Raw genomic sequence first — 13,305 nt, 5'->3', positions numbered from 1 at the left:
GTGCGGGGAATAAGGCGATAACGCCGCCGTTCTTCCTCGTCCTTTTTGCTCTCATCCGGTTTAACCCGATCCAGATTAAACTTTTCCAACGGAAGCAATGAGAATATTTCAACATATTCATCCTTCCATATTTTTTCCCTGGTCTCCTGCTTCAGATGCGCCCCCAACGGGCCATCAAAGCAAACATACACTTCCCCTCTCGCCTTGTCATCCAATCGAACAATGTCCACTGCAGCCGCAGCTGCGGCAGCGGGAGCCTCAGCTGGGGCCGCGGGAGCCGCCACCACCGGCTCACCAACCGCATTGCCACCAGCAACCCCTCCAACCGCAGGAGTCGCAACCTCCTGCCCCGTCGCTCCCTGCCACACCAAGCTAGGGCCCCCCACAGGGGCAAACAAACCCCTAACCAACCTCAACAACTCGGACGCCACACTGCCGTCACCCGTCACCACATTCACGACTCGCCCGCCACTCGGGCCACCAAGTAAACCACCCGTACCACCAACCACATTCACGCCCTGCACGCCATCCGTATCACCAGACACACCATCCATAGCCAAACCAGGTGCACGAGAAATAGAAGAAACCGTGGTCTTACCAGGCTGACTCCGAGAAGATCCCGAAACAGCCGTCACATGTTCTCCGCGTCGCACTCCAGCCGCCTCGCCGACCTCCACGATCTGGTCCCCGTTGCCGTCCTCCGCGACGTCCTCCTCCAGGGTTGCCTCCTCGTCCTCACTGGACCCAGGCCCAGGGAGCCCGCCGTCCGGCAGACTCGACCTTAGGCCCCGTCCGCCCGCAGCACCATCCATCCTCCGCGACGATCCAGACGCTGGCTCCGCCACATAAACGCCGCCTGGGGCATGCCGTCCGGCATCCCCGCGTGCTCCAGCTGATCCCGACGCCGTCCCATCGTTGTCCCTCCGCTGCGATCCCAGGCCGGGCCCCGCTGATCCGGGCCGTCTCCGTACGGACTCCCCCGCCGCCACTGGGACCCCATGCTCCTGCATGGGCCCCGCTCTGCTCCTAGACCTTGCCGCCGCCGCCACTGTGGCCTCATCTGCGCCCCGCGATCCCGCTGGCCCACGCAACCCAGCTGGCCCCCATGACCCCGCTGGCTCATACGACCCCGCCGACCCACGCGACCCCGCCGACCCACGCGACCGCGCCGGCCCACGTGACCGCGGCGGGTCAGGTGACCGCACCGGGTCAGGCGAGCCTGCCGGATCGCGAGGACGCGGCGGGACGGGTGAGTACGCGGGGTCACATGACCGCGCACGATCAGGTGACAGCGCCCGGTCAGGTGACATCGCCGCCCCACGTGACCGCGCTGCCCCACGTGATCGCGCCGCCCCACGTGACCGCGCCGCCCCACGTGACCGCGCCGCCCCACGTGACCGCGGCGGGTCAGGTGAGCGCGCTCGGTCAGGTGAGGCCGCCGGAGCACAGGGGGACGCCGGGTCACGCAAGCGCAGCGGGCCCCGTGACCGCGCCGGGTCAGGTGACCGCGCCGGGTCAGGTGACCGCGCCGGGTCAGGTGACCGCGCCGGGTCACGCGGCCGCGACGCGCGCGTCACTGCCGTGCGCCGCGACCCGGAAGAGGAGGGGAGGCCGGCCGTGTCGCTCACCGCCCCGTTGCCTTGGCGCCCGCGGCCCGACTTCCGGCCGGGGCCTCGCGACGTCCCGGCTCCCGGATCCACCGCCGCACATCCACTCGGGCTCCGTCTCCGCCGCCGGCTCCTCGGCGTCATCTCCGGGCTGAGGCGCTCTGGGGGCCGAGTTCTTCGCTGCCGCTTCGGAGGCAGGGGGGTCCCATCTTCCTCGCCGACGCCGGACCATCGCTGGAGCTGCTCGTCCATCCAACGCTGTCCACGCTGCTCCGCCATCCTCTTCATCTGTGCCATGAAGTCCTCCATCTTCGGGATCCAGCCACAACGATTCCAGTCACGTCCAGGTAGGAATGGCCCACCCCCCTCTGACCTGCCCTATATACGACCCCCTATAGCCACCACCCCCTGACCAATCACACTGACCCCTGATCCTAACTGCCCCTTAGCACCACCCCCAAATTTCGCGCCCAAACTGACTTTCTCCATTAACCCCTTATTAACCCTATGGCCTGGCATCCCTCCTAGTCATGTAGCCCTCCCTTAAGCCCCTTCGGGTCAGCAGTCCGGGCTCTTCCTTTGTTAGGGATAATTATTCTTTATTATTCTGCACGCCTGATTTTGGTTTGCAATATATTCCTCCTGTTGGTAGCTGTTCAGACTCAGTTACCTCACCCCTTTCCACAGGCAATGCTAATTAAGCACCATTCTTGGATCTGGTCCGCCTTTATCAATGGTTGCTGTTTGGCACTGGGAGGATCAGTTCTGATATAGTCCTGGTATGTGTGGGGTCTTCTCCACATGCTGGGACCTGGGCTGGTCTCTATCCACAAGTGCCTTTTTTGCAACATGGAAGTGGCTATATACTGGTTGCAGGTATGTGTGCTCCATTATGGTTCTGCTTTTAACTTTATCTAGGAGGCCGCATGGCACATGAAATACAGAATGTAGAGTAGGACCCCCCTATTGAGATTTGCCGTGACGTTGGCAGGGGTGGCTCAAAAAATTGATCAATTATTTGCTAAAAATCTCATTTTTTTATTATAGTACAGTTGGAATAAATTTGTGAATTTTCACTTTTTATATGATGCATGCCAATTTCAGATCGTGCTGGTTATCTTTTTTTCTCTGTTTTGACCGTAGTTATGCTACAAATCTGGTGTCTGACCAACACCATACCATGCACGCCTGATTTTGGTTTGCAATATATTCCTCCTGTTGGTAGCTGTTCAGACTCAGTTACCTCACCCCTTTCCACAGGCAATGCTAATTAAGCACCATTCTTGGATCTGGTCCGCCTTTATCAATGGTTGCTGTTTGGCACTGGGAGGATCAGTTCTGATATAGTCCTGGTATGTGTGGGGTCTTCTCCACATGCTGGGACCTGGGCTGGTCTCTATCCACAAGTGCCTTTTTTGCAACATGGAAGCGGCTATATACTGGTTGCAGGTATGTGTGCTCCATTATGGTTCTGCTTTTAACTTTATCTAGGAGGCCGCATGGCACATGAAATACAGAATGTAGAGTAGGACCCCCCTATTGAGATTTGCCGTGACGTTGGCAGGGGTGGCTCAAAAAATTGATCAATTATTTGCTAAAAATCTCATTTTTTTATTATAGTACAGTTGGAATAAATTTGTGAATTTTCACTTTTTATATGATGCATGCCAATTTCAGATCGTGCTGGTTATCTTTTTTTCTCTGTTTTGACCGTAGTTATGCTACAAATCTGGTGTCTGACCAACACCATACCATGCACGCCTGATTTTGGTTTGCAATATATTCCTCCTGTTGGTAGCTGTTCAGACTCAGTTACCTCACCCCTTTCCACAGGCAATGCTAATTAAGCACCATTCTTGGATCTGGTCCGCCTTTATCAATGGTTGCTGTTTGGCACTGGGAGGATCAGTTCTGATATAGTCCTGGTATGTGTGGGGTCTTCTCCACATGCTGGGACCTGGGCTGGTCTCTATCCACAAGTGCCTTTTTTGCAACATGGAAGCGGCTATATACTGGTTGCAGGTATGTGTGCTCCATTATGGTTCTGCTTTTAACTTTATCTAGGAGGCCGCATGGCACATGAAATACAGAATGTAGAGTAGGACCCCCCTATTGAGATTTGCCGTGACGTTGGCAGGGGTGGCTCAAAAAATTGATCAATTATTTGCTAAAAATCTCATTTTTTTATTATAGTACAGTTGGAATAAATTTGTGAATTTTCACTTTTTATATGATGCATGCCAATTTCAGATCGTGCTGGTTATCTTTTTTTCTCTGTTTTGACCGTAGTTATGCTACAAATCTGGTGTCTGACCAACACCATACCATGCACGCCTGATTTTGGTTTGCAATATATTCCTCCTGTTGGTAGCTGTTCAGACTCAGTTACCTCACCCCTTTCCACAGGCAATGCTAATTAAGCACCATTCTTGGATCTGGTCCGCCTTTATCAATGGTTGCTGTTTGGCACTGGGAGGATCAGTTCTGATATAGTCCTGGTATGTGTGGGGTCTTCTCCACATGCTGGGACCTGGGCTGGTCTCTATCCACAAGTGCCTTTTTTGCAACATGGAAGCAGCTATATACTGGTTGCAGGTATGTGTGCTCCATTATGGTTCTGCTTTTAACTTTATCTAGGAGGCCGCATGGCACATGAAATACAGAATGTAGAGTAGGACCCCCCTATTGAGATTTGCCGTGACGTTGGCAGGGGTGGCTCAAAAAATTGATCAATTATTTGCTAAAAATCTCATTTTTTTATTATAGTACAGTTGGAATAAATTTGTGAATTTTCACTTTTTATATGATGCATGCCAATTTCAGATCGTGCTGGTTATCTTTTTTTTTTTTTTTTTTTTTCTCTTTTTTTTTTTTTTTCTTTATTATTCTGCTGTTAATAAAGCTAGACCACCGCTGCAATCTACACCACCTCTCAATTTTTACTACCACATTTTAAGTGCACAATCTTGTCGCAATCAACATGAGTGGCAAAATGACAGATGCTGGTGGAAAGGGGAAGAGGCGTGGTGGAAAAGGAAAAAAAGGTTTTGTCCGTGGGGAAGGTGGCAAAGCTCCATTATCATCTGCTGAAGATAGACCATCTACCAGCAAAAGTAAGATGTCTACTACTTACCGTGGACAATCCGATGTGCTCCCTTTTTTACGGACACGAACAACAGGAACAAAGGTAGATGATGGCCAAAAAAGAAAAATGCTTGAATGGATCTCAAGTGGTCCAACAAGTGCCCTCTCAGCCACTTCAAGTACCGCATCCAAAAAACACCAGTCCTCTGAGTTGTCATCCCAATCAAACTTGCTTTCTCCCAGCTCTGAAGTCTCCATCAGCCCTGCACAGTATGGTGGAACTGAGATGGCTGAGTCTGCAGAGCTGTTCAGTCACACTATAGCCTGGGAATCAGAGGTCTGCTCCCAAGCTACAGTGAGTACAGAACAGGAAATGGTCTGCAGTGATGCCCAGAACCTTTGTGACTCTGATTCAGGCCGTGAGGACCAAGTTTCTGAGCATAATGTTGACCCTTTGTCACAAACTGTAACACCTGTGGTTATAAACAATGAGGAACATACTGATGAAGATGAGACGCAGATACCCGATTGGGATGACAACTTAAATATTCGGTCAGGGCAAGAAGAGGCTCGGTCTGAGGGGGAGGGGAGTGCAAACACAACAATTGATGATGAAGTTCTAGATCCCACCTACTGTCAACCCCCAGTCAGGCACTCGAGGAGGTCAACAGAGGCGGTGGAGGAGGATGCAACCGACGACGAAGTTTCCTTGCGCCTTCCTGGACAGAGTCGGAGCACTGGTAGCACGTCTACAACTGCATCCTCAGCCACCACTCTGCCTATGAGCATTATTCGGGGTGGATCAACAGGTCGCATGGCCTCTAAGCCTTGCCTAGTCTGGTCCTTTTTTGACATAGAAAAAGATCGCCCAAATTATGTGATCTGTAAACTTTGTCATGATTCTCTTAGTAGAGGTCAAAACCTCAGCAGTTTGACAACTTCTTCCATGAATCGTCACATGAATAAATATCATAGGTCCCGGTGGGAAGCTCACTGTGCTGCAATGCGGCCTAGCGGAGCGAACCATCCACCGCCTGCCCCTTCCAGTGCATCCGCGCGCTCTTCATCTTCTAGGACTGTGGGGACAGCTGTCACACCTGTTTTTCCACGCACAACTTCCACCACTGTAACCGCAACAGGCAGTTTGCTTGGTAGGCCGTCAGTTGGTTTGGAAGGGGAAACAAGTGAGTGTATACAGCTCTCTCAGACATCGATAGCACCAACGTTGGATGAAGGCAACATCATGTCTCCGCCTGCACTTTCCTCACAAACCTGCATTTTTCCAAGGACACCCTACTCAACACCGTCTACACACAGCAGCCAGATCTCTGTCCCTCAGATGTGGTCAAATAAAAGGCCACTTCCTGCGACCCATGACAAAGCTAAGAGGTTGACTCTATCCCTCTGTAAGCTGTTGGCTACCGAAATGCTGCCTTTCCGCCTAGTGGACACACAGGATTTTAGAGACCTTATGTCTGTCGCTGTGCCCCAGTACCAGATGCCTAGTCGCCACTACTTCTCTAAGAAAGGTGTGCCCGCGCTACACCAGCATGTCGCACACAACATCACCGCTTCCTTGAGAAACTCTGTGTGTGAACGGGTGCATTTCACCACCGATACTTGGACCAGTAAGCATGGACAGGGACGTTACATGTCGCTCACTGGGCACTGGGTAACTATGGTGATAGATGGTGAAGGGTCTGCTGCACAAGTCTTGCCGTCCCCACGACTTGTGTGTCAATCCTCTGTCTGTCCAAGTTCCGCCACTGCTTCTGCATCCTCCACCTCATCTGGGTCCTCCACCTCCGCCCCAAGCCTGCCTGGTCAGGCCACCAGCGTTCTCACTGCGCAGAAGGAATCACGCACCCCTCATTACTATGCTGGCAGCAGAGCGCAACGGCATCAGGCGGTCTTTAGCTTGACATGTCTTGGGAATAAGAGTCACACAGCTGAGGAGTTGTGGTCAGCTCTGCGGTCCGAGTTTAATAAATGGTTGTCTCCACTCAACCTGCAGCCTGGTAAGGCCGTGTGCGACAATGCTGCAAACCTGGGTGCGGCCCTTCGCCTGGGCAAGGTGACACATGTACCTTGTATGGCTCACGTGTTGAACCTTGTCGTCCAGCAATTTTTAACACACTATCCCGGCCTAGATGGCCTTCTGAACAGGGCACGAAAACTGTCTGCTCACTTCCGCCGTTCAAGCGCCGCAGCTGAGCGACTTGCATCGCTCCAGAAGTCTTTCGGCCTGCCGGTTCATCGCCTGAAATGCGATGTGGCGACACGCTGGAATTCAACTCTCCACATGTTACAGCGACTGTGGCAGCACCGCCGAGCCCTGGTGCAATACGTCATGACGTATAGCCTGGGCCAACGAGATGCAGAGGTGGGGCAGATCACCCTGATGGAGTGGTCTCAGATCAAGGACCTATGCACCCTTTTGCACAGTTTCGACATGGCGACGAATATGTTTAGCGCTGACAATGCCATTATCAGCATGACGATTCCAGTCATTTACATGCTGGAGCACACGCTAAACACTATTCGGAGTCAGGGGGTGGGACAACAGGAAGGGGAGGAACTACAGGAGGATTCATATGCGCAAGGGACAACAACATCACCAAGGTCCAGACATTCATCATCACCAACGCAGCAGGCATGGGACCATGGGGGACAGGGATCAACAAGGGCGCATAGTAGCAGGCGAAATGTTGAGGAAGGTGCAGGAGAACATGAAGAAATGGAGGACGAACTGTCCATGGACATGGAAGACTCAGCGGATGAGGGAGACCTTGGTCAAATTTCAGTTGAAAGAGGTTGGGGGGAGATGTCAGAGGAAGAAAGAACGGTTAGCACCTCTATGCCACAAACACAGCGTGGACTTGGTCCGCATGGCTGCGCAAGACACATGAGTGCCTTCTTGTTGCACTACCTCCAACATGACTCTCGTATTGTCAAAATTAGAAGTGATGATGACTACTGGATTGCCACACTATTAGATCCCCGGTACAAGTCCAAATTTTGTGACATAATTCCAGCCATAGAAAGGGACGCACGTATGCAGGAGTATCAGCAGAAGCTGTTACTCGATCTTTGCTCGGCTTTTCCACCAAACAACCGTGCAGGTGCAGGGAGGGAATCTCCCAGTTGTAACTTGCCAAACATGGGACGGTCTCGTCATCTACAACAGTCTACCCGTACCAGTAGGACCGTATCTGGTGCTGGTAACAGCAATTTTATGGAATCTTTTCATAATTTTTTTAGACCCTCTTTTGCAAGGCCACCAGAGACAACAAGTCTGACACATAGTCAACGGCTGGAGACGATGATACAGGAGTATCTCCAAATGAACATCGATGCCATGACTTTGCAAATGGAGCCTTGCTCCTTTTGGGCTTCAAATCTAGAAAAATGGCCAGAGCTCTCCAGTTACGCCTTGGAGATTTTGTCGTGTCCAGCTGCCAGCGTTGTCTCTGAACGTGTCTTCAGTGCTGCTGGGTGTGTGCTGACAGATAAGCACACGCGTCTGTCCAGTGACAATGTGGACAGACTGACGTTCATCAAAATGAACAAGTCATGGATCCAGAAGGAATTTACTACCCCTGTGTCATCCTGGGGAGAGTAAATGCTTGTGGATTTGGAATGTGCTTGATGCAAATCAAAACATCATGTTTGCAACTAGGGCACAAGTGCTGCCACTGATGGGGTGTCTGTGTGGCCTAATTTTTGGAAAAAAGGGAGACTCCGCTTGGAGTAACCCTTGCTTGCTGTGTTTTTAAAAGAAGCCAAGATGAACAGAGCTGGGATCAGGAAAGACTTTGCTACCTACCCTGGTGTCATCCTGGGGACGGTTAATTAGGCCGTATTTTTGAATGTGCTTGATGCAAATCTAGCTGTGAAGTGCACAACTAGGGCACAAGTGCTGCCACTGAATGGGTGGGTGTGTGTGGGGCACAATTTTTGGAAAAAAAGGGAGACTACGCTTGGAGTCACCTTGCGGTGTTTTACATAATTTTAGAAGGGCGTGCCATATCTATATCTGTGTCTCCTCTTTTTCCTTGTCCTGCTCTTTTGTTTTCGCATGAGTATATGTCCTTGTCACTTTCCCATGTGTTTGTGTTGTGAGTTGTTTGTCACCTTTTGGACACCTTTGAGGGTGTTTTCTAGGTGTTTTTATGTGTTTGTGATTGCCTGCCATTGTTTCCTATGCAGTTCGAGTTCGGTTCGTCGAACGTTCGACGAGCCGAACTCGAATGGGACCTCCGTTCGGCGAACCGACCTCGAGCCGAACCGGGACCGGTTCGCTCATCTCTACTCGTGACACCGATATAAAAATACATGGGGCAATGTAGTCAAAATGACTACCTCAGTAGTTCTAGTGTTAATCAGTGATTTTATCAAAACTACACTAGCAGCGCAGTAATCAGCACACATCGCTGGAATCAGGATCTCTGCCCCTACGTTGTGCTGCTCTCTCAGATTAGGTGGCAAACACCTGGTGACAGATTCCCTTTTCAGCAATAGAATAATCTATAGGATTGCACAAATGGAAATGACTTTGCTTAACATACTGTATCTATATATATAATTGCCTTATTCTGTCTGTCTGTCTGTCTTGCTCCAAAATTGTGTCCTTACGGTGACACAAAGCTGATTGGCCGCTGGGCTCGTCATGGCCCCGCCCCCCGCACGGATTGGTCGCTCGCCTCGGCCTGGCCCCGCCCTCCGCATGGATTGGCTGCTCGCACCGGCCCTCCGCACGCATCGCCAGACATAACCTTGCGCTGCTGGGATCGTGACGGAGCCGGTGAACGCTGGTAACCATTATACACATCGGATAACTAAGGTCCCTTGGTTACCCGATGTGTTTCATAGTTACCAGTGTACACCGGCTCCGTCACGATCCCAGCAGCGCCAGACATACCCTTGCGATGCTGGGATCTTGACGGAGCCCGTGAACGCTGGTAACCATTATACACATCGGGTAACTAAGGTCCCTTAGTTACCCGATGTGTATCATAGTTACCAGCGTACACCGGCTCCCGGTACACATGTGCAGGGAGCCGGCATTATACTCCTCTCCCCCAGGACTACTCCTCCTATTATAGTCCTCCTATTATACTCCTCTCTGAGTATAATAGGAGAACTATTATAGCATGGGGGATGTAGCACGATGGGGGATGTAGCACGATGGGGGGTGCGCAGCATGGGGGATGTAGCACGATGGGGAGTGCGCAGCATGGGGGATGTAGCACGATGGGGAGTGCGCAGCATCTGGGATGTAGCACGATGGGGAGTGCGCAGCATGGGGGATGGAGCACGATGGGGGGTGCGCGGGTGCGCAGCATGGGGGATGTAGCACGATGGGGAGTGCGCAGCATGGGGGATGTAGCATGATGGGGAGTGCACAGCATGGGGGATGGAGCACGATGGGGAGTGTGCAGCATGGAGGATGGAGCACGATGGGGAGTGCGCAGCATGGGGGATGGAGCATGATGGGGAGTGTGCAGCATGGGGGATGGAGCACGATGGGGGGTGCGCAGCATGGGGGATGGAGCACGATGGGGAATGCGCAGCATAGGGGATGGAGCACGATGGGGGGTGGGCAGCATGGGGGATGGAGCACGATGGGGGGTGCGCAGCATGGGGGATGGGGCACGATGGGGGGTGCGCAGCATGGGGGATAGAGCACGATGGGAGGTGCACACCTTCCCCCAACACACACACACACACAACACACCACACACACACTGGGAACCACAAACACCGCCATACACAGACACCCACACACACAGACAACGCCGCACACACACAACACCCAACACACAAACACCGCGGCATACATAAATATACGCACATACTGCACAACACACACATTGCACAAAACATACCTCCCCCAAAACACACCACACCCACACAAACTGCGCAACACACACACACAACGCTACAGACACACAGCGCTCCACAAACAACGCAACACACGCAACACACATACAACACCGCTCTCACCCCCCGCCACACCCAGACAACACCCAGAACATGTACAGCGCCCTACACAAACACTTGGTAACTACACACAACAACATTTATATATATATATATATAACAAAAATCATACATGAACTACACAATACGTAAATTCTAGAATACCCGATGCGTAGAATCGGGCCACCTTCTAGTACACTTTATAAACACTTATGTCTCCTAAATCTGAATTGTATTCTGGTATGAAGCCATATAGTTTTAAAAGACAAATAAAATCTCACCTCTGTTGAAGATATGTTGAACACTTCTGCAATTTTGGTGTAAAGTTCCTTGACATTTGTGAAGCCCTCAATTTTCCCAGTTGGGCTGCCATGGGCAAGCTGAGTATGGAAAACTAGTCTTGGTCTAACTCTTGGTGGATGGGGTGGTGCTGTATTGCCTTGTGCTGAATCAGATGAGACATTTTGTTTAGTTTCTTTGGACTTCTGTTTTGTTTCTCTTTGGCCACTGCATTCTTTCTTTTCAGGGTTCACTCCGTTCTCCATAAATTTGGTTTCCAGTTGATCTTTCTTCTGTCTCGTTTTTGCTCTCCAGCCAGATCTGTGCAATATCACCTCTTTAGAAAAAAGGAATGCTAGAAGCACATTGACACAGATAGAATTATTGAGATAAATATTTAATGCTAGGTTGCTCTGAGCGTACACCCTGTAAAACAATCCCTGGTTGCGAATAAAAAAAGCAGTAATTCAATCTTGCAGCTCAGGTGGTTCTTCACCGCTCTGTCAGCTCTAAACTCAAGGGATAAGAGAATGCTTAGGACAAGCTGTATGGAAAAATGCACTCTCTGGAGACATGTCACCTTATGATCAGTTAGACAAACATTAATTAACTCCTTCAGTCATGGCTGCAGATGGTCAATGTGTGCATTATATTGTCTTGTATACAATGTAAGATTGTCAAATTCAGGATAATACAAGATTTCAGTCTAGTTATGTTGCATACAGTGGATATAACAAGTCTACACACCCCTATTAAAATAGCAGGTTTTTATAATATAAAAAAATCATATCAAGAAGAATCATTTAAGGACATTTTTCACCTTTATCGTCACCCACAATTCATTTAAAAAAAACCCTAAAATGATGTGGTTGCATAAGTATGAATACCCTCTTATAATGTTTTTGTTTAGAATTAGCCAATCATAATTTAGTAATAAACAGCTGCAATCTTTTAATGTGATTTTCTTAATAGCATTTTTCAGTAAAAAAACATGTTCCATAAACAGATTACAACACAGCAAAGGGATCTCATTGTTAAAGGTTATCTGTTAGAAGAAGGATGCACAAATTTTACAAGGTGTTAGATATACCATAGAATACTGTGAGGATGGTCATCAAGAGGTGTCTTAAATTAGTCCCACAACATTGACATTATCTATAACTGGATGTGACACGCCCAGCCCCAGGGCTTTAGGTGATACTCAGAACCGGGCCGGACTAGCGGATGATGATTATATTTACAATGGAATAAAGTTTGTGACGCCACCTGTGGTTTTTCGGCTATGTGGGCCGCCGCTGCGCTGCGTGTTCCCCGGGGCAGATGATGATTGCGCAGCTGAGGTGATCTTGCTCCCCACAGGTAGAGCTTGAGGGATGATGAGAGTGGCGCAGGAAGGACGCAGACGACACAGGGAGTTGCAGTCAAAGTTCTATTTACTCACTGTACTAGTTCCTCAGATGTACAGTCTGCCGTCAATAACTCGCGGTATGCTGGGATCCACCGTGATGGGCCTCCGCCGATCCCAGGCAGGTCAGAGGTCAATACCGGTGCACCACTCAGATGTGACTTTCCTGCTCATCTCTATTGCGCTGACTCTCGCCCTCCTGTCCCGCGCCTCCTCTGCGGCCCCCTTCCAGCGGATTTGTGTGCTGATTTTCGGCCCTGGGTGCTTGCAGCCACCCAGGCCCCCGGTGTTACTAAAGAGTACATTAGTTTTCTTGTAGTCTAGGCACCAGGTCCCCGTTTTGCGGCCTGAACATTCCACCCGGTGTTCTGTGGAGCAAGGCCACGGGTGCCTCACACACTCCCGTGTCTCTAGAATCCGTTTTTCTGCTTCACACGGGCGAGCAAGACCCCCGGGTTTCTACGCTCCGCTCGCCTCCTCACCACACCACTGACTCTGTCAACTTTTAAACTTAACTCCGCCCACTCACCTCAGACACCTCACCCACTAAACTCCACCCCCAGACTGGTTTCAGAGACAGTGCTAACCACCATACCAGTCCAGCTGCACTAGGCCCTAACCACGGTTTAGTGGAGTGTTGTGATGAGTCTGTGTGCGTGTGTCATGTGAACCGGTGGATGACCCCCTCCTTACCCTGAGATGGGATACCACACCTCTGGATGAGGTGTAATACCTGTGTGGTGATGGAAGCCTCAGGTGCGCCACAGATGTCCATCAAAAAATGTTAAAAAGACAAAAAGAAACTTGGTCCAAGAAGCTGCCAAGAGGTCTACAACAACATCAATGGAGATGCATGTATTTCTAGCAAGTACTGGTCACACACAACAATTTCTCATATTCTTCATATGTTTTGCTTGTGGAGTATGGTGGCAAAATGGAAGCTTTTTC

General features: G+C 50.6%; 1 protein-coding gene across 1 annotated transcript in view; it reads right to left on the bottom strand.

Moving 5' to 3' along the window:
- Positions 1-11,218, bottom strand: part of GIPC3 (GIPC PDZ domain containing family member 3) — a 388,184-nt gene extending 376,966 nt beyond the window's left edge. The window contains exon 1 of the mRNA XM_075337861.1: positions 10,955-11,218. Coding sequence (XP_075193976.1) covers positions 10,955-11,218 — 264 coding nt within the window. The remainder of the gene's footprint in view (positions 1-10,954) is intronic.
- Between the last annotated feature and the right edge of the window lie 2,087 nt (positions 11,219-13,305).

The sequence above is a fragment of the Anomaloglossus baeobatrachus genome, chromosome 1 (genome assembly GCF_048569485.1).
Source record: "Anomaloglossus baeobatrachus isolate aAnoBae1 chromosome 1, aAnoBae1.hap1, whole genome shotgun sequence".
Lineage (NCBI taxonomy): Eukaryota > Metazoa > Chordata > Amphibia > Anura > Aromobatidae > Anomaloglossus > Anomaloglossus baeobatrachus.
This window is presented reverse-complemented; position numbering and strand designations above follow the sequence as displayed.